Source organism: Triturus cristatus, chromosome 9 (assembly GCF_964204655.1).
Source record: "Triturus cristatus chromosome 9, aTriCri1.1, whole genome shotgun sequence".
Classification (NCBI taxonomy): Eukaryota; Metazoa; Chordata; class Amphibia; order Caudata; family Salamandridae; genus Triturus; species Triturus cristatus.
Window position 1 is genome coordinate 733,836,163 of NC_140592.1, and position 26,586 is coordinate 733,862,748.

Consider the following 26,586-nt stretch of genomic DNA (forward strand, 5'->3'; position numbering starts at 1 on the left):
AAGGTGAACCCGTCTGTGTGAGAAAGTGGCTCTGTTTATACTGTTCCTTAATAGGTACAGGGTGTACAGACTCCACAGTCCCCCAGGGTTTGACAGAGGCTAAAGTTAGATATAACCTTACTCTCTAAAGTGGTAGCGTGGTCGAGAAGTAAGGCAGTATCAGAGGACAGTGTAAAGTATTTGTTGTACACACTCAGTCAGCAAATGGTCTCACACACTCAATAACTGAACTCTAGGCCAATGGTTTTATATATAAAAAAAATATATGCTTGTTTTATTTTAAAACCAACACTTGGATTTAAAATATATTTTGTCAGAATAAGATGTTTCATATAAATACTTTTGCAATATGCAATTGACTTTTGTAAACCGTTACAAGTGGTTGCAATAGGCACCTCTATTTTAAATCCAACAATGCATTGAGCTCAATGGAAAATTCAAGTTAATTGCAACAGATTACTTTTTAGATTACTTATGGAATTCCAGGACTGGATCCTAGATTCAGTCCTGGGTCAGTACTCCGAATCAAGTGATGAAAGTCGACTTAATTACTGTAATGATTTTTAAACAATATTTAGCTATTTTAAAAGTTGACACTTAGAAAATATTTCAAAGAAAACAGTCAATGATTCCCTATGGAAGAAAATTCAAGTTGCAGGTACAGTATGTTCTCGTTACTTTTGTAATCCAGTACTGGGTGCCTAGACTCAGTACTGGGACCTTTATCCAAAACGGGTAAGTAATTACGTTTTCAGATATTATACGATTTTTGAATAATATTTAAAGATTCAGAAATTGACACTTAGAAGAAATTTCACAGAAAAACAGTCAATGACTCCCTATGGAAGAAAATTGGGTTACGGGTAAGTACAGTTGTAAGTATTTGCTGGGCACCAAGATCCAGCACTGGGAGCTCACCTAAGAGCAGGTGAGTAATTTCGTTTTCGTTACTCGGCTGATTTTTGGTGAATATTTTAAGATTTGAAAAGTCCACACTTAGAAATTTCAGGAAAAAGCCAGTCAATGTTACCCTATGAGGAAAATAGAGTTATCGGTTTAAGGGTAAGTAGTCGACTGGCAGAGTTGAGGTTCTGGACATAGACTCAGGGGTCCCCCAGGGTCAGGTAGGTACAGTTGGTTCACCCTCAGCGACTCTAGGGCGGCCGGGTGCAGAGAGAGTTAGGCCCAATGTTATCCTATGAGGGATAGGGGGGCCTTGGTTGGTGGCTGCTGACTGGCAAGCCACGCGGCTGTGGGAGCTGGGCTCCTGGTCACTTACTCAGGGCAAGTGGGGGAGTAGATAGGTGTAGAGTTTTCACTGCCAGGGCCACTCGGGCGGCTGGGTGCAGGGTGCTTTTGAGCCTTCGGGCGCTCAATTGATTTCAATGGGAAATCTCCGGTTTAGAAAAAGACTGCAAGCTCGGGGAAGAGGACTCTTCAGGTGCCACCACCACTTCGAGAGGTAAGTTGGGTAGTTGGAGGATAGGTAGGTACCCCGGGATTGGGCACAGGGGGCCGCGTGCAGGGGTGCCTTTTGGTGTCGGGAAATCGTACCCTCTGTTGATCGCGGTAGGGGGGGGGGGCACCTTGTTCTGAGGCTGCAGGCTTCTTCAGGAGTGTCGAGGGAGGTCCTTGGGTGCCGGACTCGGGGTCACAGTCGCCGGGGGGTCGTCCTCGAGGTCTTTGTTCACTCCGGCACTGGCCAGGCTTGGCTGGTGCAGAGTGTGCTGGGTTCGCGGTTCCCGGCTGCTGCCAGGGATTAGAGGTAGGTTTTGAGTAGAGCCTCTACTCATGGGAGTCCCAGGAGCTTAGAGCCAAAAGGTAGCCAGGTCCTCTGGGGTTTGTGAGGTTGCTGGTCACGAGATGCCGGGTTGGAGCAGGAGCAGGTTCGAGGGTCGACAGGCCGGTAGGGCTGGGGCCAAAGCAGTTGGTGTCTTCCTCTTTTTAGCTGCTGCAGGGCAGGTCTTCTTTCTTCTTGCTCTTCTTTGTAGTTTTGATTCTGGAATCTGGGGAAGGAAGGTTCAGGGTGCCCCTAAGTACTAGATTTAGGGGCGTTACAGGTAGGTGAAGGGCAGGGACCAATGGGTCCCTGTCCTGGGGTGAGTACACCCCCTATCCTGCCTCTCTCCTGTGGGAGGGGGGCAGTAGCCTAGTCCTGATTGGGTAGGGCTTCCCATCTTCAAGATGGTGAGAGCCCGGGGATGTGCTTCACCTCGCCTCCCCCACCTGAGGGGTAGGGTTGGCAGGCTGGCACATCCCCTGTCCTTATTTGGGGCTTCCGGCCAAAGCTTCCCGCCAGAGTGGGGGGTTGCAGTGGCCTGGGGAAGCTCACAGAGGCGGCATGCCTTTGAAGCTCCCCCCTGCCCATCCTGGGGGAGGAGATTTAGCACCTCGCCCAGGATGTGCATTGTTGCAGGCCCAGGAGAGCAGGGGCTCTCCTACTCAGGGGTCCAACAACATGTCTGCTGGGTGGCAGCCTAGGCCACCTCAGAGCAGACGTGGATTGTAGGTTAGGTTTAAGGAGGCACCTCTAAGATGACCTCTGGGGTGCTTGGTACATTAAATCCCACACTGGCATCAGTGTGGGTTTAATGTGCTGAGAAGTTTGATACCAAACTTCTCAGTCTTTAGTGTTGCCATTATGGTGCTGTGGAGCTCGTGTTTGACGAGCTCTCAACACCATGTACTCTTCAATGGCAGCACTGCACTTACAGTGCTCAGGAATGGACCTGGGCACTGTAGGGGCACAGGGCTTCTGCTCCTGTGCCCACACCATTGGCATAAGGCACCCAGCTAGAGGGGTGGCTGATGTATGCCATGGCAGTGTAGGTGATGGGCATGGCACACAGGGATGTGTGTCATGTCAACTTTGTTTTTGTATTGCACCCAAACACTCAGCCTGCCAAGGCAGTGTGTGTGTGTGTAAGGGTACAGGGCCTCTAAGGGTGGCACAAGGATGGCTGCAGCCTTGGAGGCCTTCCCTGGTCACAAGGCCCTGGGTACCTAGGGTACCATTTACCAGGGGCTGACATGTGGCCAGGGTTTGCCAATTTGGGTTTTGTGTTTTTAGGGAAGGAACATAGGCCCTGGGCACCTGATTGACAGGAGTCCAGGGCACACTCAGTCAAAGTACATTCAGCAATTCAGCAAAAAGTGGGGGCATACCATGCAAGAAAGATGGCACTTTCTCACAGTCTGCAAACTCCAGACTTCACTAGAGCTACCTTGGGATAGAGGAACTAGTCCCCTGCAGTCGGCAGGCACAAACCGCAAAATCCACAACCTTAAAGTCTTTTCACCCCGAGCAGCCCGGCATGGATGACAAAATCTTTGTGAAGGTAGCATCTGAGAACTGTAGTCCCGACCTTCAGCAAGGCTCAACTTCCTTCAACATTCCCCATGTCCTCTGGATAAAATTTTCCTTAACCGGAGTGCTAGCAGGTACCAAGGCTTGTTGGTGGTCAGTCCGACTACTACATGCTTTATTCGATGCTTCAAGAGAAAAGGTTCATCTGCTCGAATGACCAACCACTCCTGTGACTTCATCGTAAAGATCTTGCATTTGTTTTATAATTCTCTCTTGGCACACCTGCCAGCTCCTCTGATTGCGGATCGTGTTCAGCACAACGGGGAGCCAAGAGCACCTCTGCACCAGATTCCCCCAAGCCAGGTAGATTTGATCTGCCTGGAGACTCCTAGTCCATGGCCCGCTCCTTGCTTTATTTCCAAAGGGTTTTGCTCAACTCGCTCCGCAAGTACCTAGTTACTACGGTAGCCATTTCAACACCGCAAGCCTGATTGACATCTCCGTTTGACAGCTGAAAGTGCACCTCTGCACCCCGCTCTCCTGAGCCAGGTAAAATTGTGCTAGCTGTTTTGAACTGGGCTAAGGAATCCCGAGACCTGAACTCTGAGTGGGTTCCATTGAACTCGCCCTTTAAAGTATTGATTGCATATGTGTTTTCCATCGACCGCAACATTAATGTTTTTCACATTGCAAAGTATTGATTTATTTATTGCTTGAAAATGATTTACTCTGGGTATACTTTGCGTATTAATTTCATTTTGGTGTCTAAAAACATATAAAAATCTGAGCTATTTTTATAAATAGTTGTCATAGTTCTCTCAAGAGCTGTCAGTTACTTTTTGTCCATGTTGGTAATGTGAAAAGCTTAATACATGTTCACCTAAGTAGCCTGTCTGCTATTTCCCACTCTACCACGACCGAGAGAGTACCCTGGGTCCATCTTTGTGTATTGTGCTAGAATTACATGGTAAGGGACCCCTGCCATGCCACATAATACTTTTACCTTGCAACACCGATCCTACCGGCACTTCAAGGTGTTTGGGGGGGGTTTAAAGGAGGCAAATTAAGCAGATCTACAGTCTAGGGACTATCCTCACACTCACGCACCCTACTTCCGCTGCTTGTGCTCTGGGGGAATGAGATTGTACATGAAGTCAGTTTCCTGCTGTTGGTGGGGTGGACTGTCTCCAACCCATCCACTTTCTATTCACAGGTGGGGAAATAATTCTGGACCACATGATAATGGACTGTTCGCAGCACTAAGCACGTATTACTTGTTTGATTCAACAGTAGTTATTTGTAGCTAGGAGATCCATCCATCCATCCATAACAGGGCACAACGGTGATTAGTATGGTTGTGTGAGGAGGGATATTAAATAATACCATAACCAAATTCACGGCCATTCTAAGTCCTCTACCTTCAATTCACAGGTGAGCAATGACTGGCTAGATTTGCGGGTTCCGGTGTGGGTTCGAGACATGCAGTTCCTACCGGGATCAGAGAAAATTGTGACCTGCACCAGCTACCACCAGGTAAGTAGGTGGAGAGGAGGGTTGTGTGCGTGTCATATCTGGCAGGAGCAGTTGAAAAGGAGGGGAATGTGATGCACCGTTTGAGGGGAGACCCCAGGGTGGAAATAACCTTGGGTGTGGGTACTATCCACTAATGCTTTAAAAAAGACTATATTAAGCAGTCCTGCCCTGTTGATTTCATGCACACACTCTTACAGGTGCGGCTGTATGACCCCAGCTGCCCAAAACGCCGTCCTGTGCTGGAGACCTCCTTCGATGAGCACCCTTTAACTGCCCTGTCACTGACTGCTGATGCCAGGTGAGTTGCTGTAGGATCTCTGTCATTGGTCAGGCCATGCTGCTGTCCATATGAATCCCTATCCTGAAGAAAAAAGTTCTGGAGCTTGCCCTGGTATCAGTAACTAGGATTACAATTTGGGGCTATGTTCAGAGGCATGGTACAGATGGCTTGATAAAGTAGGCATCAACTTTTTTCAAAAATAAAAATATTGTTTATTACCAGGAGTGGGCAAACTTTCAAATTACTTCAGAGGTTGCTGTTTTCTGCCTAATCTGGAAAATTATCCTTGCTAGTTATTGGGTCCTTTGAAATATCAGGTGCCTGTACCGAAGGTCATACTGCAGGATAGCCTTTGGCATTTAAACCTGCACCAGAATCCTTTCCAGTTTGTACTAGCTCACACTCTGCAACTGTGCCAGACCTTTTTGAGCTTCCCACTTCCTTGCGTATTTTCAATATTATGCTCCTATAGTAACTCTTATATTTAAGAGCAGAAAACAACACAAAGCATTAGTATCGACTTCATTAGGTTACAATTATAGGGCTCTGTGAACTAATACATCTTATATTTTGTAATGTGTCAGGGCACTTGGCTAACACCTTCCAATCATAGGGCATCCCATTCGTTCATCTAAAAATGCACAAGTTATAACAGTAAATGGCTTTGCTCTACACCTCCTTCAGTCCCTTACCCTTCACAGTATAGTAGATATAGTTGGACGCTTTTGCCCATCCTTTCTCCAAAGTTAAGACCTTTTCTTGCCCCCTAAAAACCTTTAGGCACTCGAGTCTTTGACACAGTTATTCATTTGCTTTCTCTTCCTGATGATAATGATTCTTCTGTTTTTTTCGTTGTCAAAAATTGGTTGGTGGTTTACATGGTGGGTAGTATCCCTACCCTCCAACAGCAAAATCCTAACCTTGATTAATGTTGTGTACCATCCTGTCTGTTTTCAGTGCAGTTGTGGTAGGAAACACGCATGGTAATATGGCTGTCATCGACCTGCGACAAGGTGAGCTTGAAGGTTAAGGTTTGACCTTTCTCTGTGTTACATGCCTTTTACAAATTGCTCTGAGCATGTTTTGATGTGCTTGCATGGAGAATAAAACGGTGTGTTCTCTTTTTTGAGGGAAGATGTGACTTGTGTGTGCATGCAAATGAAGGTAATGGCTCTGCAGAAAATTAAAACCAAGGTGTAAAAACATGCCCATATTAAGCAAGCATTGGCTATGGAACGGTTTGAGATCTAGGGAAGCTAGATGTTTGTTGTTGTTAAGTTTACATGTGGGTAAAGAGGGGTTTAGAGGATTGTGGAGTGGTTTGTCATCCCCCAGCTCAGTACACCGTGGCCTTCGACTTACTAATATTTCTTGGGAAAGATTCCTGCTCCCTCTGATCTCTTTACTACTACCTCTCCCACAGGTCGTTTGCTGAAGACCCTGAAGGGCCTTGCGGGCAGCATCCGCTGCATACAATGTCACCCCACGTTGCCACTGGTGGCTTCCTGCGGCCTTGACCGATTTCTGCGGGTGCACAGCATTGAGGAAAAAAAGCTGCTGTACAAGGTGAGAAGGGGGGGGGGGGGGCGGCGGCAACACTTCATGACAGCAGGGGCTTACCCTCTACAAAGACGCCACAGCTGTCACTCCTACATCACCCGCACATCCAGCTCTCCCACACTATACCCCACTACCAGCCTTCCTGCACAACCCTCAACAGCAATCAGCCCTACAGTATACCCTGCTCTCTGTTGACCTGTGTTACCCTGTCGCACCCACCAGTGCACCTAAACCAGTGTTTCCACAGTCCCATTCCAGAGCTCCTATTCTGCCCCCAACAGCGTATACACTTACACGGTCTCCCACAGGCAACACACAAATTCATCAACACACATTCAGTGCTCCTACATAATCCTCTGTGATTTGTTTTTTTTCACCACTGCATGGCGCCTGATCTTTACCTCTCTTCTCTCTCTCAGGTCTATCTGAAATCTCGCCTCAATTGCCTTCTCATGACCAGACGTGAAAAGTGGGAGGTGAGTGTTTACTCTGACACATCAACCTGTCAGTGGGAAGTCTCTATGAGATGGCAGGAGGAGCTTAAGAGAGTTGTCCTTTGATGTTGGTTGCAGTACTATTGTGTTGTCTTTTTTTCTACTTTGCTTTTGGGTTGAACCTACCAGACCACGCAAAGCACTCTGGTTGCAAAAGACCTATTTATAGCTTACCAAGAACTTAGTGAACTTAACCCCTTCGGTGCTCATGACGGAATGGTTCCGTCATGACCCACGGTTGAGCTGTGCTCATGACGGAACCATTCCGTCATGACCACGCCCGCGCAAGATTCCGCCAGCACAGCGGCGGAATCTGCGCAGCATCGAAGGGGTTAAAGCTTCTATTGTTTACCTTTGGTTGAGTTTATTGTCACTCTAATTTGCTTGCTTCTTATTCAATGGCTTGCCTTGTCCTTTGTGTGTTCGCCCCTAACCTCGAGCATAGTTTCTTTACCTCTGTCTTTCCACTGCTCCTTTTAGGGAACTACTTTTTGTCTTTTTGGCTTAAGCACCTGATAAGAGTGCATGTGTTTTCCAGCAATTTTCCTTGTGCGTTTCTCTCTGCCCCCTCTGTGCCCCTTATTGCTCTCACACCTGTATTCTTCTCTTCCTTCTCCAATCTCCCTGATGCTGCCTCCCTTGTGTTCATCTCTACCCACCCTCCTTGTTTTGGTGGGCCAATCAGCAAATTACTTCCAGCTCTTCGGCTATATTAATACAAACGCTTTCGAGCTACTTTATTTGAATGTTTATTTTTTTCTATTTACCTATCCATTTCAGATCGGTTTTAAAAAAAAATCACCCATGTCCTCTGCAGGCATCATTGTGCATGCACTTGTCTTCACAATCCCACAGCTGCCTGCAACCTTTTTCCCGCCTTATGCTTATGTCGTACAGCATCAGTATTTTTGCTGATGCTGTACAGCATGAACAAATTGTGAGAAAGTGCCCTCTTTCTTGCATGGTATGCCCCCACTTTTTGCTGAATTGCTGATGTGCTTTGACTGAGTGTGCCCTAGGCTCCTGCCAATCAGGTACCCAGGGCTTGTGTTCCTTCCCTAAAACTGCATTGAAGCCTAAAACCCAATTGGCATCTGTGGCCATATGTCAGCCCCTGGTAAATGGTACCATAGGTACCCAGGGCACTGTGACCAGAGAAAGCCCTTAAGGGCTGCAGCACTTATTGTGCCACCCTTAGAGGCCCTGGACCCTGACACACACACAGACTGCCTTTGCAGGCTGAATGTCTGGGTGCAGAACAAAACAGAGTCGACATGGCACACATCCCTGTGTGCCATGCCCACAACCCACTGCCCTGGCATACATCAGTCACCCCTCTAGCTGGGTGCCCTGTGCCATTACGAACTCCACAACACCATAATGGCTACACTGAAGACTGGGAAGTTTGGTATCAAACTTCTCAGCACATTAAACCCACACTGATGCCAGTGTGGGATTTAATGTAAAATGCACCACAGAGGGCATCTTAGAGATGCCCCCTGAAAAACGACCAACTACCAGTGACCTGACTGAGGGGCTGCTTAGGCTGCCACCACCAGACATGTTTCTGGACCCCTGGGTCGAGAGTCTGCTGCCCTCGGGGGGCCTGAAACAATGCACATGCTGGGACGAGGTGCCAAGCCTCCTCCCCCAGGATGGGCAGGGTTCATGAAGGAGAAGCTTCAAAGGCATGCCGCCTATGTGAGCCTCTCTAGACCATTTGCTGCTTTCAGCAACTGGTCCCCAAAGGTTCTACCACCACTTTGGGCAGGAGAACCGGCGGGAAAAACAAGTGAGGAAGAGAGGTGTTCACGCCTCTGCCAACTCCACCCCTAAGGAGGGGGAGGCGAAGTGAAGCACAACCTTGAGTTCCCGCCATCTTGAGGATGGGGGGACCCAGCCAACCAGGGACAGGCTCCTGCCCCCCTCCCACTGGAGAGTGGCAGAATAGGGGGTGTTCCCACCCCAGGGAAGGGACCCATTGGTCCCTGCCCTTTACCTACCTGTAACACCCGTACATTTAGTATTTAGGGGCACCCTGAACCTTCCTTTCTCAGATCCAGCAACCACAAGAAAAGGAGGATGAAGAGCCGTGCGGAGCTAACAAGAGGACGACGCCCACTGACTTGGCCCCAGCCCTAGAGGCCTGTCTACCCTCGAACCTGCTCCTGCAAAACCCCAGCGTGTCCCGCGGCCAGCAACCTCATAAACCCCGGAGGACCTGCCTGCATCCACTCTCCAAGCTGTTTCTCCTGTGAACACCAGTCCCCCTATCCCCCATAGAATAACATTGGGCCTCAACACTATGCACCCGGCCGCCTGAGTGTCGCTGAAGGTGCAACAGTGCATCACTGACCCTGGGAGACCCCTGAGTCTAACCCCAGAACCCTAACTCAAAAGACTAATGCCTTACCTTGAAACGGACAACTCATTTTTCCTCATTGTATAACATTGACACCTTTTCTCTCAAAAAGTTTCAAAGTGTCGACTTTTGAAAACTGCAAATATTCCTTAAAAATCAGCCGATTACCAAAACGCATTTTCTCAACTGTTTTCAGGAAATGTCCCAGTGCTGAATCCAGGATCCAGCACTGAGTAAGAAAAACTAACGATAACCTAACTTACCTGCTAAGTGAATTTCCTCCCATAGGATAACATTGGTGATTCTATGTGAAAAAGTTTCTAAGTGTCTACTTTTGAAATACAATAATATTCCTTAAAAATCATACCTTTAACCAAAACGCATTTACTCAACTGTTTTCAGGAAATGTCCCAGGGCTGAATCTAGGATGCAGTCCTGTGGTTAGAAAAGTAATCTGAAAAGTAATTAACTGCATTTTACCTAAAAAGCCCATTCAATTTAGTGTACTATACCTGCAATGTGTTGCATTCTGCTTTCTTAAACCTGTACTCAAAACCAGTACCAGTTATACTGCAATTCTGAACTGTGTTCAAACAAGACAATTATTATTGCAAAGTATTTATATGCTTACCTGTACCAGGCTTGCTTGATTCTAGAAATAAAACGACAGTATATTTTTTTATACAAAACAATTGGCCTGGAGTTCAGTTCTTGAGTGTGTGAGACCATTTGCTGACTGAGTGTGTACAACAAATGCTTTACACTGTCCTCTGATACTGCCTTACTGCTCGACCAAGCTACCACTTTAGACAGTAAGGTTCTATCTAACTTTACCTCTGCCAAACCTTTGGAGACTCTTGGACTCTATACACACTGTACCTCACTTTGGTGCAGTATATATAGAGCCAGTTTATTACACAAATGTATTGGTCTCAAAGGAGAGACCGTTTGGCTTTTGCCAATGCTTGTTGTCCTCTGCCAGTCTCTTAACAATGCACAGTCTTTGGTTCTCTTCCAGTAATCAGCAAATTCACACACAACCATACCTCATCTTGACAGACTCGACGCAGTGTCCGTTATTTGTAATCAGCACTTTGTGTTACAGACTGTTCTTTTTTGGGTTTCGAGAACTCTTTGAGTGGTCTGCCTCGGCTGCATCTGTAATTTTTTATAGTTCTTGTTCCCCCCACCACCCCCCCCCCCCACACACACACACACACGTTTCATGACAAAATGGGAGTGAGCACAACACACGTGCTGAAACCGATCTAGGTTTGTCACCTTCACCATGGAAGAAAACACTTCCTTTGCAGTGGGAGAGCACCTACAGCACTAGAACTACAGTTGCCCAATGTATAGATGATATCAAATGTATAGACTGAGATTCTTAAACCAGGGCCATCTTCCTCTGAGCCCTACTGCCATTTAATGCATCCCTCACTGATGCCCTTCTGGTTGCATGGTCTGAGGTACGCTCATGCCCGACAGGCCACCAACCTGTGGTTAGGTAGCATAGACCGGCTCTGGTGACCTAGATTTCCTCACCAAGCATCCTACATTTTAGAGGCTGATTGTTCAAGCCTCAATAGGCAAGGTTTATCTAAATTCCTTACCTACAAATTTCCTGGATAGCGACAACTCACTTTTTACATCGCAGTTACTTTTATCATGCAAGACTTTACAACACATATGTTTCTTTTAGCAAGTATATGGTACGTAGTTTACATATTTTTGACGGTAATAAAATAGGGGGATGGGGCCCCCCCCCCAATATAAAATTTTAAAATATTATCAAACCTGTAAACATAAAAGTAATTTTGAAAAAAATATATACATACATATATATAGTTAACAATAACTTATTAAGAATTAATGTATAACTTTTGAACAGTAGGTGGCAGTGTTAGACTGTGACTGGATTTTACACTAACAGTAAACATGGTAGTGGTATGCGTTGTAAAAACTTGCGTGGTGAAGGAACTTGTGGTAATGTCCTACTACTCCTTCCTCTAGTTCTGAGTAAGATCAAGATAGACCAGGCCTATGTCATTCTCATTACCCTAGACTGGGCCAGGTGAGTGTGGTACCCAGAGCTCTCATGGACTTCCGCATTTGTCCTCAGATGAGGCTTCTTGTTATGGTGGATCTCCTATCTTTTCATAAATACATGGACCTGTATCTTAGCCTTCTCAGTCTACACCTCCATGTGTGGAGATTGAGCGGGGACAGCTAAATATGTTTGACTTGCCAACCAAGGTGGTTGATGTCATCTTTACAGCTAGACACTCTTCCACAAAGTTGACCTATGCTGGGCTTGACTTGTTGCCTTAAGCACCAACCACTTAAAGCAAAACAGTCTTTAGTTAGTTCTATCCTTAGCCCAGTAAGACCTTGCGGTGGGCAATTCGAGTTATTTGTTTGTCTCTGTTTGCCTGTCCAACTGTCTTTGTTTAGGTCACCTTTTGTGATGCGATTAATAACCGGGTTGACTGTCATGTTTCTCCCAAACCATTTACTGTGCCTCAATAGAACCTGATCTTGGGCTTGACATTTTCATATGGATAAGGCTCTAAACACTGAAAACTGTCTTACTTTTTGCAGTTATGTCAGTGTGTCGAGTGAGTCAACTGCAGATGCTTTCAATGCAACCACCCTACACCACTTTTTTTCCAGACAAATTGTTGCTGAGGAACTAAGCAGCCTTCTTGCCAAATGTTCTAACTCCTTTCCATGACAGCCAATGGATCACTCTGCCAGTTTTCTTTTCCTCGCCTCACTCATTGAGAGACGATGAGAAGCTCCATTGTCTTGACCCTAAGAGAGCACTAAGCTTTAACATTGATCACACAAAGGACCCTTGTTTGCACTGGCCAAGAAACTGCAGGCTCATTCTTCCAGGGTCAAGGCCGCTACAGTGGCATTGATGCAAGGGGTGTATGTTGTAAACATCTGCCAGGCTGCAGTATGGTCATTGGTTAGGGGTGGGCGGAATTTGCGTAGTCGCGTTACGCAAAGTTCAGCGGAGGTGTAAAAAATCTCCGCAAGCTACGCAGACTTCCATGAGCACGCGGAATTGCTTGTTCCGCCCGTTTGCGATGCGTTTTTCCTGTTCGGGGAAGCTGTTTGCGTGCTCGGGGGGGAAATATCTTGCGAACTTGCCCATGCGGTCGTCAATTGGCGCAGCCATCTTGTTTCACTTGTCCCGCCCGTTCGCGATCACTTCACCTGCTCAATTCTACAAGTCTTTTTAATTGAGCCTACTTCCTAGACACTGCTGCTTAAAGAAGTACTATGGGGTATCTATTCTAAAGACCGATATCAGTGGTTATAGGTATCCATCGGGGGAACAAGTTACTTACTGTAGGAAGGTGGATATCTGACTATGGTTACCCCCAACTTTTTGCCTAGCGTCTAGCTGGTTTTTCGACTTAGCCTGAGACCCTGAATGGCAGGATCTCAGGCCAACTATCTGCTCTCTTTTTAAAATGGACTCCATGTACCCTAGGTACATACCCAATTGGTAAGGATCACCTTATTGGACCCTGTACAGTGTACCCTAGGTACCCAGGGCATAGGTGTACCCTAGGCCTACCAGGGGCTGCAGCATGTATTATGCCACCCCTGGCCTGGCCTTCCATTATGACACAACTGGCTGATCACTCAGCTGGGGCAAGGTCGTGTAATCACCCCTTGCTTAGGTGTAGTATTCCTATACCTACATTATATATAGACACATGTGTACCCATCAGCCACTCCTATGGCAGGCCTTAACAATCCTGGAGGCAGAGTGCTTGGTAACATGTGAGATGGTGCTCTAGCATGAGCTGAGCCTGTCTGCAGCTTTCGGAACCATGTCCATATAGCTGTTCTATGATATAGCCTACCATATACTCTTAAAGTACCTTATAATCTTAAACGGTTATGGTAACTATGGTTTGGCTTTATCAAAACATGTTGTGTAAGGTGTCTAGCACTTTGGAATAACACCCCCATACCATTTCTGGTGATGAGGATATTATTCCTCCCTTCTAGAGGGAGAGACATGTTAAAATCCTACTTTGCTGTTTAACTCTCACCAAATCCTCAGCATCACAAAATGGATGCTGCTGCCACAGACACGAGTCTGACCTCCTGCAGCTGGGAGCCCTCCCAGCCAGGGAGGCCTGGACAATAGGTTTCCTGCTTGGGGAGGTGCTAGCACCTCCCCAGACAGACTTTAGTGTATTGGGGCAGGGAGGGCTGAAAGGAATGAGACATGCCTGGGGCACACAAGGTGCTCCATGCATAGTCCAGTTCAAACCGGTGCTGGGGCACTCCAGCCCCAGCTCTGGCGCGAAACTGGACAAAGGAAAGGGGGTGTAGCCACTCCCCTTCCTGGTCCCACCCATAGGAGGGACCTTGCAGGTAGCCCAGCCCACTAGCCCAGTATATTAGTAGCTAGTTGGGCCCTGCTAAATTAGATTATCCTGAACCTGCAACTTGAACAGAAACTCTGGACCTTCGACATTAGACGAAAGAAGAAGACTGAAGAATCTCCCTTATGGCCAAGGAGTGGCTACCCTGTGCGAACAGGCACCATCAAGAGACTTACCCTTTGCTTTTCTGAAGTTCTACGAGGGACCGACTGCAGAGCCTGACCAGAGCCTTGACTTCCAGACTTCTCCGACCCTGATCCACATCCACAGCCGAGCTGAGATCCGTGGAGGCGACGAGAGACGTGGGACCGGCTACCTGGGAAAAGTGGCGAGTATCTTCCAGCGCAGCTTCTGAGGCACCCTCGAGGTTGTGCACCGGGGATTGAGAAGCCCCAACCCCAAGCACCATCTGCACCGAAGATCAGCCCCCCACACTCCACGAGTCCTGTGTGGGGCCCTTCTGCATTTTCCTGCTTGCCGCGTCTGTCCGGTTGCTTGCCCGTTGGCTAGTAACCTTTGCGACGACACACCTTTGATTTTCCACTACTGGTTTGGCTCCTCCAGACTGGCTCCGGCTCCTCTGCAAAAGAGAAGCACCCCAGGCCTTCCTGGTCTGCACCAAAAGCAAGTCCTCCATTCTTCGTGGGTTCCGCTTGCCAAGGCTTGGTGAGTCCTAGTTCGACTTCGACGCCGCCGACAGCACGAGCCTTCGTGGGACAGCTCGCCCCCTGGTCCTGGTCGTCCTCGACGTCTCCTGGTACCCGTGGCTGCTGCGACAAGCTTCACCTCTTTCCTGCATCTTCACGACATCGCCTGGTTCCTTCCTGGTTCCACGTGGTCACTGGCTAGTGACCCAGACTCTGTCCCCTCTGCTTGCAGGTATCCTTCCTTCTTGATCCCGACCTTGGGATCCACCGGACACTCTTCACTGACTGCCTGTCAGCAACTTTCCTTCAGGCATCCATAGAAGTCCACGACGAAACCCGACGCAAGTTCACACCTATGCACCCGCAGCCCGTGGGCTAGGTAACTTGGGTACTCCGGTGCTCACAAGGATATTGACTATCCTAGGGTCTAGTTTCCGAGTCTCGACTTTCTAGCTATACCAGAAGTGTCCTAAAACTGCTTAATTCCGAACTGTACTATTTCTATCGATTATACGCATTACGCGTGAGTGTTTCCACTCTGCACCTGAATCCCGTGGGCCTCCCACTTCCTAACCTTGGGTAGTATAGTGTAGCCCCAGCGATTCCCTAGGCCTATCCTATTTCCGTGACAGTGGTCCTTATACCACTTACTTAGTATATGGTTTGCTTGGCCCCTAGGGCCTAACTGTATTACTTACCTGTGTGACTTAATGTATGCTTAAATAAGACTGTGTTGTACTTACCTCGAATCTCATAAAGAGTGCTGAGGGTTTGACTAGAATAAATACACTTTATTTTATATATATATCTGTTGTGGTGTCCTTTCATTTGGTATTCAAGGGGTTACATATGGTATAACAGCTGGCTTCACATGCCATACAGAGTTTAGCCTAAGACTGCTCTTGTCCATGCTACCACTAGGATAGCTGGTCTATAAGGTTGACTTTACAACCAATCACCATAAGGGTTGTTTGGACTGATACAAGGTGTACACTAGAATTAGTGACCTCATATATCAGGCCAACTTCTCACACTTACCTTCAGTAATGCTCTTTCTGGTGCATACTTTTTCTAACCACCGATTCCTCACTGCCTTCCCGTTATTGGAAGTGGCATGTTTAACATCTAAAAAGATCCCGAGTTAGAAACTCAGCACACTGTCTGACAATATGTTTTATGCTCGTCGTCTATGGGTGCAAAAGGATAAAGATACAAATATTCAACATCCGTATGTAGGGATGGTGATTTTATTCCGTCTGATTCTTGGGGCTTTTCTTAGGGTGAAGAACATGAAGTTAGAGTATCCACCAGAAAGAGAATTACTGAAGGTAAGTAAGTTGTTCTTTTTGACATTTCTATTCCATTTTTGTCACCTCAGCTGCTTCTTTATTCCGCTTAAGAATTTTTCATTAGGTAAGCTGTTTTGTATCTTGGTGTGTGCCCTAAGCACCTTTTCACATCATTTGCAAGTGTCTTCATATTTTAATTTACATTTCTGCGATTTATGATTTCTTTCTCCAACCCTATGCTCTTGACCTGTGTCTAGTGTTGAAATCGGATTAGTTTTGAATTGGGTGATGTTATTTTTGGTGGTCATTCTGCCATTGATACAACGGCTAGTCTAGATTAACACTGCTGTGTCATCCTGTGGTGCAAGTGTGTTTTAGAAAGTGAATGTTCATCTGCATGGCCTCCATCCCTGTGTGTATGTTCTTGCTTGAATGGAAAATGTTTATGGTTAGGTGTTTTAAAGTGATCTTATTTCATAGCCCTTACTCCCACTTGTGTAATTTGAAGCATTGTGCAATATTCTGAAGTTTTAGGCTGAAATGGTAAGATCTTTTTTGGGGGTTTATGTGGATTTGTTATTAAGCTAAAGGCAAGATATTGGTTGGTGTAGTTGTCAGTGCACGCAATGGTGTTAATAATGCTTACCTGTTTGTCAACCTGATTGGAGTTCAGTGTGATGCACTATGCCAAGATGACAAAATGAATTATTTCTCTGTGCCTGGGGCCTAATAGTGGCAACCCCCACCCCCTCTATATTGTCCTGTCCTTGTCACTAGGAAATTCATACCAGCCTGGTCTGGAGTTTATGTAATGCAGGGCAGGGAAAGCTGGTTCAACACCTTCAAACCATTCCTTTACCTGAGGGGCGCTGGTCTCTACACAGTAAACCTTTTCATCTGGATAACACTGTTTAATGTCTCCTCTCATGCAAGCATCTGATACAGTAGCATGATTTGGGTTATTTTGATGGGGGATGCAGGAAGGGATCATCAGGCATTTATGTATGTGTTTGTGCCTGCCCATGCGCCCCTTCTGTCCATGATCCCAGTCCCTGCATGTCAACTATTCTAATTTCCGCTAATGTACTCGGACTTTTATTGTTCTTGGATTAATAAAATGGCTATTGGTGCTGGATAATGGTGACACCAGTTGTTATAATGCTTATTTGTTACATGTTCATATAACAGGCTGTAACCAGCGCGTGACATCCGTTGCCACGAGCTCTCCTGCGCGAGAGCACCCTTGTTCTCCTCCCCTCCCATTGGCTGCCCCAACATTCCACCTGCCCTGGGGTTCCCTGTTTACAACGGTTAACTGTCATTGTATGTCACTAGACTATTACTCCGCACCTTGTGTGGGGCTGTCATGAATAAAGCTTCTTACTCATTACGATTCGAGTTACTTGCTACACCAGTGTCCAGCCTATCTGCCAGTTGGGGCTTAGTTGCTTTGAAAACTCCTGTCTTATGGCTGAAACTTGTATCCATATCGGGGTCCCTATCTGCAGACTCTCATAAATGAGACTGGGAATGCCTGCATTAGAGTGCATGGCATTGATGATAATCTGGAAGGATCATAGAGGCTACTGTGACCTCAGTCTTTGCTCATGAAGTGCTGAGCTCATGAAGTGCTGAGGGGGTCATTCAGGGCTACCAGATTTGAGGTCTGTTAATTTGTCCAATTTGTTTTCTGCTCTCTCCACAGGAGGAGGAGATTCTATTATCCGGTGCAGCTCAGGACGAGGTGAAGGAGGAGGATGATGAGGTATGGACTTCGATGGAGACTGTGACAGAAGTAAAAAACACACAAAAGGCTAAACAGACACCTGTGGCGGATGAAAAGATTGCAAAGGCTCAGAAGAGACCAAAGGTTCAAGGCACCAGGAAAGGCAAGAAAACAAAGAGGACATTGTGCTCTCCATAGCCCACATTGCACACAAGACTGAACTTTGAATAGATAGACATGCAGCCTCTGCTGAGTGAGCACACAGCGGCACCACCTAGCATTAACAGCTGCTGCCAAGAAGGAACACAGAAGCTTCCCCTAACACCAACAGTTCCTAACCGTACAGGGCTGCTGCTGCTTCACCTGATGCAAACAGCCTCTACTGTGATTGAGCACTGATGTGCTTAACCACATAGCAAGGGCTCCTATTATTGGTTGTTCCCAGAGGCAACTTCTATAGAGCAACGACGCTCTGCTTCACCCCACGATAATACTCCATAGTGAGTAGAAGCAAAACCACTTCATGTGCCACTTTTCAGAATGGTTGCCCCTCCTTCATCTTACAGTGACCATCACTTGGAGCAAGAACACAGCTGTCTCCTTTCAATAACAGCCTTCACTATCACAGCCCTTTCAGAAAAGGAAGGTACAAATGAAAGACAAGGGTTTGCAGTTGGTTTGCCAGTCTTGGTGAACATGGGGACAGAGAAAGTCCCATGTTTTGCTTTTCTGTTCTAGACACCTCTGTACCTGATTAGACAGTTGGTGCATTATTATTCATATAATTTAAATGCAACTCTACCCGTGCCTGTCTCCTGAACGCTCTTGGCACCATTGACTTAAAGAAACCTCTCAGAGCTACAGGGCAGCTCTCAGTCCGGCTCTCCGCTCCAGAGTCATTCTTTGTGTACTTTTTAAAATGTATTTTGTGCATATTATCTTTCAGGAAATCTGATCAAATTTGCGAAAAATGAAATAAAAACTTGATATCGCTCTAAAAAAAATGCATGATGAAAACCTTTGAATCCAGTCTCCTTTAGGCTGTGGCATTGCAACAGGTAGTGGTTAAGGACGGCATGAAAGGGTACTGATAAAACAGATTTGTTTCATTTAGTGCGCACACAGGCTGAATCACCCCCAAAATATATTTAGTTGTCTACCTTTACCTGTTATTCTTGTAAAGCAACGGCAGTACTTAGTAGTCCTCTGTTGGCTTTGTCTGCTCTCAATCAAAGTTCACCAAACCCCAGGTAAATACGCATGTATTCTCTTCCTAGATTTTTTTAGAAGCCAGCTACTCGCCTGGTACCGCACAAGTTTCGGACACCAGTGTAGAAGGAGGAATGTATGTTTTCTGACCCTTGTAGAGAGGAAAGTTCTGTTATGCTGTGTATTTCATGCTTGGTCTGTTTTTTTCCTCCAGTGGACTTGAAATCTGTGGGCGCACTGGTGATGCTCCACTTTCAGTTTTTTAGGTCTCGCGCAAGCGCTGCTTAGGAGGGGACCTTTAGCCATCGCTCAGGACTTTTGGCTAAATGCGTACATGTTTTCCATTGGTTTCTATTGCGACTCGTGTACGTTTGGCGTTTCCCTTGCGGGAGCGAGCAGCGGCGCCATGTGTTAGCAATTATCGCACTCTCTCCCCCAAGGTAAAAGCTGCGGGTCGCCGCACTCGCTGCTGCTCGCCTACAGATTGCCCAGATGTAATTCACACAGGCGTAGTGTTGTTTGGTGCCCGGTCAGCTGCAGCGCCTACACGCAACTGGATTTGCTGCTCAGTATAATGCTACACAATCGTCTTTGGAGTTGCTGCTATGTTCAAATAGTGACTCATTAATACAGAAGTTGAAGACGGTTCCAATTCACGCGCCTGTGGTGTGTTTGAAGGGGCGGGGGAAGGTGTGTGTGAGTGTGTGTGTGTGTGTGTGTGTGTGTGTGTGTGTGTGTGTGTGTGTGTGTCCCTGAAAGGGGCAGAGAATGGATTGTCTGTATGTATTGCACTATCTACAGTTCTTCTGATAGCAATATTTACACGTCTGTGTGCAAGGATGACTTAGCCCACAGCTGCCCCTAGAGGCCTGGGCTGTCCATTGCTACACTCGGCTGTTGCAGGCATCCCCCAGGACCGTGTCTCGCATCCTCCCGCTCATATCTGTTTACCCTCAGCTGCAGCTAAACGGCGAAAGGTGTCTGCGTCGGCAGTGGTGACATTAACGTGCGCGCATACCAGACGATCAGATTGTTGTGGGAAACGGGCGGCCGGAGCGTCCTGACCTCTGAGACATATCTCCCCAGGGAGCCGATGTTGCTCAATCCAGCAGCGACAATAAATATTTGCCATATGCTGAGCACATATGCCTTCCTCCGAGAGTTACAGCCCCGGCCTCTCCAGAGCCCAGGACTTTATTAAATGATTGCAATATGAGCTAACGCCCCGGGAAAGAGGAGATGCGAGCTGCTCTCAATGGGACCGTGCACGTGCTTAACGGATTAAAGGAAGAAAGAGAGAGAACATAGAATCGATATCAACATTTGTGTTTTATTAGGCCGTTTCACCTTGCAATCAGATACCGGTCCATTTCAACATTGCAACTGTCAACAGAAGGACCACCGGGCTAAGCACCTTAGAGGAAATTCCAGTTGACCAATCTCAAAAAGGTCCGACTGGAAACCACAGCAAATTAGTTTTTTTTATGTCTCGCCTAATAGGTCTCGCCTTTGGGACCTTATAAGTGTTTAGTTATCCAGCACAATATCCTTTGTGGAACAACAGTAACTGTTACATGGCTAAACACTTATAAGGTCCCAAAGGCGAGATCTATTGGCTATGCCAATGCTTGTTCTCTCTTCCAGCAGACACAGGTTTATTCAGGAAAAAGGTTCCTCCAACCTTAGTGTAGGGTGACTTATGTCCCCTTGCTAGACTTAGACATCGGAGACTGTGACTTTTGTTGGTGACTGAATCAATAGTGCAGAGATATTGTGGTATGTCTGCTTTGTCTCCCATAACAGTGGGCTTTCCCATATCCCATTGTGCATGGTATGGGTTGTGGCAAGTGACGTTCACGGTTTGGTACATGTTTGGGATTCCATTTGATTGCTGACAGATTGCATGATGCCTTTTGTGTAAGTGATAATCTTTCAATCTCCCCCCTCCTCCACACACACACCCCTATAAATAGATGATCTAGGAGAGTGGCGGGGTACACATTTACATTCTGCTTGGCCAGAACTGATACAAACTCTTGGGGTGCCTAGCAGCTCTAATTCAATGTCTGTGCACTGACAGCTTAACACCACTCAGTATGTCTAGAATGTGCTTCCTCAACTATATTGCTGTTTAATTTCCCTTTGTGTTGGGCCTGTAGACCGGAGAGGCCCCAAGTTGGAGCTCTGCTGTGTTTCTTGACTCCGAATCTACTTTGACCATTTGGTGTTACTGGCTCCCTTTCAGTGAGGAAGACATGCTCTATACTTTGAAACTAAATTGCAGGATTGTGTAAAGCATGTGAATCTATCAGAATCAACAACCCTCCCAATGTGCCTAAACCACCTATCAATCTCCATGGAAACTTGAGATACCTAGTTACTAACTCCCTGTTTACATCTAAAAGACAGTGTTCCTTGTTGTTGTGACAAAACTACCAAACACATTTCAGAGGTCTCCTGCACACAACTGTCAGCTAATTATTAGTTGCAAAATTGTCATTAAAAAAGTTCAAATTCATACATTAAACCACCAATAAGAACCCGTTCTAAATTCATTCATACCTACTCGAGCACTTTTGAATGCATATAGTTTTCGTGTAAACGACAACCCTTTAATTTAGGTTTCATAAGTAGTAAATGAATAAGTGCCTCATGAATAGGGCTCCCGGTATTTTTGAAAAATAATTTCCCTCTGCATTTATCCATATATATTTTTTGGCAATTTTATCTGTATTTATCCATATTTATTTAGTGTTTCGCGTAAAAATTAAGTTGTAAAACTGCACATTTCCACATTTATTTAACTGACTGACGTGCACTCATACTTTAATGTCTGTCGTGTTTTAGCTATTTAAGATGCCAAATATTACATAAAAATGCAACCACTGGTAAATATTAGCATTATACCACCAGTATGTTGACATATGCCATTATTTAAAAACATTTCATCCTGTTTTTTTCATTTCCCATGCTGTCCAGCTTTTGGCTATAATTCATGAAAGACAGCATGGAAGTTCACATAAAGATGCACCATTTTCTGTATTTATCCTCCTTAAAAAATAAATGCAGACAGAAAACACATTGTTTTCAGTCTGTATTTGTAAAAATCCGTAAAAACGGAAGACCTGGAGCTTTACTCATATGTAGCCCTCTTTATGGTCTATACTGTATGTTTGTTTGTATATGGTATTTGTATAGTGTGAACCTAGACAAAAAGGCAGGGGAGCGCTGTTCAGGGTCAGATTAAGCATACAGTCAATGAGTGATGGGCAATGTAGCTGAATATTTGATTTTTACTGCATTTTTTTAATATTGTTCTTTAAAGAGATTTGTTTTCAACTCTTTTCCTAAATTGAAGCAGCATTGGGGCGACCCTTATGGATACTGGGATGTTGTTTCAGATCCTTGGTGCATGGATGGAAAACACCAGGTGCCATATATTTTCTTTCTTACATTTCTTAGATTCTAGCCTGGCCTTGCTGCAGATGTGTCGAATTACCATAGCTGAAGGTGCTTTAAATTACAATAGCTGAAGGTGCTTTAAAAGCTAGCATTTTAATCTCTGCTTTCTAAAGCAAACTTGCAGAGATAAATAGTGAAGTCACCGAACATAAGGATTATCTAATACTGAAAATTACAAAACTTCAAAAAGCCGTAAAGTATAGCAAAGAGAAGATCTACCACTTCTTAAAAGAGGATTTCCGACCTACAGCAGATGAAGTATCCTCAGACGACAGTAAGTCATATAGGAAGAGGAATTCCTCTTACAGTAGCAACACAAACTCAGATAGCTGGGGGGAGTAATGAGGGAATAAGGGGTCCTCCACCGACCATGTTCGGTTATGGTATTGCTCCTTCCAAGGCCACCAGTGTTGCAATACCAAATGTTCCCCAAAGGCCCACATCAGCCCTTTTCTCCCTCAACAAGGAAAACGAGTACACTGGCAAGAACACGCGCCCGCCGATGCAACTCAGGAGCCACTCGGGGAAGAAAAACTCTTAGTTAATCTCTCTGAGAGATCTAACTGATACAGAGAAAAAGGCCCTGCAGAAGCGGTTGGGTTTTGTACCCACGCCTATAATTGACACATTCCAGACCAATTGTGAGTTGCACAGTTGTTTTCGCCAAGATACGCCTAAAAATATTCTTTGCAGACAAACCCTATCAGGAAATAACAGATTCAGGGTTGAATACTCCCTCTACATTCACAACCACCTCGAGCATGATCTCGAAGGAACTCCTGACATTTGAGCAGGCAATATTAAAAGAGGTTGGAAGAAGTTACAAAACCAATTGCTTTCACATTATGTCCAACATGGAACTTAAGGCTGTACAATCCCCGGGTAATGACACGAAAACCTCAACAAAAAAGGCAGATAAGGGGGCAGGGGGGGGGAAGGATCATTGTGATCATTTCCACTCCTGACTGACAGTGAATACCTCTGCCAGTTATCAGATTGAAAATATTATACTCCGATCACTGAAGACCCCACTAATCGCCCTACTACCCACATTGTTTATATGGTGGTCTCAGCAGAAAATCACGGGTGGGTCTCTAAGAATGAGGCGGACTTTTTTGTGAATAAGCAGCCGATAATCCCCTATTTTTACACCTTTCCAAAATTTCGTAAGGGGATCCCTCCACCACCGGGAAGACCAATTGTGTCCAGCATAGGCTCCTTACTCAAACCACTGTCAAAGTTTTGCGACAATTTCCTTCAACCTTTTATCTAAAAGACACCCTCCTTTGTAAAGGATACAAGGGATATATTGAATCTCATTGAGTTGACCAAAAATGACTAAGGCTCCCTGTTTTCCGTTATTACTAATTTTTACAGATCAATACAGACACCGAAAACCGTTTATTTTCTTGTCTGTATTTATTTTTAAACGTGCTTTTTTTGACTGATCCTAAATACACTTTGCCATGACTACCAAGCCAATAACTGTGTGGATTGATAAGTAAGGTGGTTAGAAAAAAAAATGAATTTTAGTAAGCAGGCTTAAACAGCAGTAGATATGCACACAGCTGATACTGAAATGTGCATATTTTCATATAAGTGCATTGATTTATCTTCTGCAGGTGTTCATATCACTGAAACCCATCAGGCATCCAAGCATGACTGCATATTTATTGGTTAAATAAATGTGGAAATATACCAGTTTCAGCTTTATATTTGTCACAAAACCCATAATAAATATGGATAAATACAGATAAAGTTGACAAAAAAGAATTATGGATAAATACAGACAGAAATGTCAAAAAAATAAATACCATAAAACAGGGAGCCTTAATAATGACATAATACAGGTAGACCTCTTGGTCACTCTGGATGTGAAGGCGCTTTATATCAACATTCCCCAGGCAGCCACATTATAGGTGATCGAAAGAATCATGCAATCTGCAGAACTGACTTCTCCCACTCCGATTAGTTTTGTCATGGAGTGCGCTTCTGTAGCCCTCACTAAACATTTCTATCAATATGGCAACAAACTATTTACTCAAACCCAAGGGACTTCAAAAGGCAGTATCTTCGTCCCAAGCCTTGCCTGTCTTTATATGTCCAACTTCAAAAAGGAAGACATTCTGTGCCCTCCCAACCCCTACAATATGAACATCGTCAGCCGTCGTTGTTATATTGACAACATTCTAATCCTTTGGAATGGGGACAGACCAACCTGTACCTCTTTTATTGAATGGATCAATACACTGAACCCTGTCGTACATTTTACAGCCAATGCTCCTGCAGAGGGGCTGCCTTCCTGGACCTCCTGGTTCATCTTACTAATGGCAGACTACATACTACCACCTTTAAAAAGCCCACAGATAGCAACAGCTTGCTACTTTACGGAAGCCATCACGCCAAAGCCTTACCTGACAATGTGTCCTACGGGCAGCATTTGAGGCTAAGCCGTAATTGCAGTAATACACATGATACAACATGCAAGCAAAAGAATTAGCAGACATCCTAGAGGCCCGACATTAACCCTTAATATGAATTAAGACTGCACAGAAGCTAGTACGGAATAACAATACTGGAACCACAAGTTAGACCTAGTTCAGATGTTCTAACTTGTGTCACCACTTTTACACGAGACATACTCTATTAAAAAAATTATTAAGAAGCACAGGCAACCTCCCACTACCTCCACCAAGGTTTGCTTAGAAGTGCACTGCCAACCTGAAGGATATTTTGATCCACAAAAGACCCAAAAAATCTGCTAGACTTGCACAGAGGTCGTTGTGGGATCTACCTCCGGTAGTGGGACATTTCTTCTGTGGTTCTTGTAATGTGTGTGCCTACACAGAGGTTACAAACATAACCCAGCTGAATGAGAGTTTCTCATGGGTACAGAAAAAACATGAATTTTAATTCAAAAAATTGTATATACATGATCACTTGTCCTTGCCAAATGAATTACATAGGCATGACTACCAGAGCGGTGAAAATCAGAATCACAGAACACCGTAGCAATATACGGTGTAAAAATACAGCACAAAAATGAGCACTCACTTTCTTAATGTAGGTCACTCCCTAGTAGACCTAAGATGGACTGTATTAAAAAACGAACTCTCAGTTCTAAAAAGAGACCACTGGACACGCCTCCACCGACTCCACCACCTAAAAAGAGAGACATTGCAACATCGCCTCTGAGTCCCTTCACCTCCACATCACTCTCCTACACCATCTCCTCCACCAATGGACGACGATATTGACACCTCTGATGACATGGGGGAGGAGCCAGACAATGAACCACTAGGGTATCCTAGTCCACCTTATACCCCAAACCCCTGGGACGATTACAACACACCAGATGTCCCTAACGTACCACAAGACGGCATCTACCCCTCTAGACCTTCCCCTCCTGAGGATACCATAGGTTTCACCCAGCTCGTTCACAGAGCTGCACAATACCACGGGGTTGCCCTACATACAGACTCTGTGGAAGAGGATTTCTTAATGGACACTTGATACTTCACAAAAGTCCACCTCCGTCCTCCCTTTGTTAAAAGGGGTCATCAAACATGCACCTGAGGTGTTCAAAGATCCTGTTAGGGCTAGGGTTATAAACCCCAGGATAGAGAAATATAAAGCTGCCCCAGCCGACCCCATATACATTAAAGGCCAAATACCCTTGGACTCCTTAGTGGTCTCCAATGCCAGAAAAAGGGCTAACTCGCAAACGTCAGGGAACGCTCCATCTCCAGACAAGGACTCAAAAGTCTTGGACGCCTCTGGTAAACGTACGGCGTCACAAGCAGCTAATATATGACGCATCGCCAACACTCGGGCTTTGTTAGCCAGATACAATAGGGCACACTACGATGAGTTAGAGTCCCTATTGCAACACCGCCCTGACAGATACAAAACTAAGGCCAACGACCTCGTACAGGAGGGTAAGCTCATCACAAACACCTCCATTTGTTGCGCTCTAGATGTGGCAGACACCGCCTCCAGAGCCATCAACACAAGTGTCCTTCTGCATAGGCATGCATGGCTAAGCATTTCAGGTTTTAAACCTGAGGTTCAGACTTCCATTCTTAACCAACCATTTGACCAGGAGCATCTATTTGGGCCAGCCTTGGATTAATCTCTCGAAAAGATGAAACGCTAGGAAGATGGCTAGTAACTCCAGGCTCATCTATCGGACTCCAGATGATCTGTTGGAGGGCAATTTGATTAGGGCAATTTCGGCAATACGGGCCTCGTGCATTTCTGGAAGTCACTGTCGTTAAATGTCATGAGTCGAGTTACCCTGCT

The 26,586-nt window shown here is 45.6% G+C and overlaps 1 protein-coding gene across 1 annotated transcript in view; it reads left to right on the forward strand.

Annotated features, from left to right (window-relative positions):
• WDR74 (WD repeat domain 74) overlaps nt 1-18,617 on the forward strand; it is a 57,609-nt gene extending 38,992 nt beyond the window's left edge. The window contains exons 6-11 of the mRNA XM_085625967.1: nt 4,739-4,840; nt 5,038-5,138; nt 6,078-6,133; nt 6,544-6,686; nt 7,100-7,156; nt 17,593-18,617. Of these exons, the coding sequence (XP_085482093.1) occupies nt 4,739-4,840; nt 5,038-5,138; nt 6,078-6,133; nt 6,544-6,686; nt 7,100-7,156; nt 17,593-17,811 (678 nt within the window). The 3' untranslated portion in view covers nt 17,812-18,617. The remainder of the gene's footprint in view (nt 1-4,738; nt 4,841-5,037; nt 5,139-6,077; nt 6,134-6,543; nt 6,687-7,099; nt 7,157-17,592) is intronic.
• Nucleotides 18,618-26,586: the final 7,969 nt, after the last annotated feature.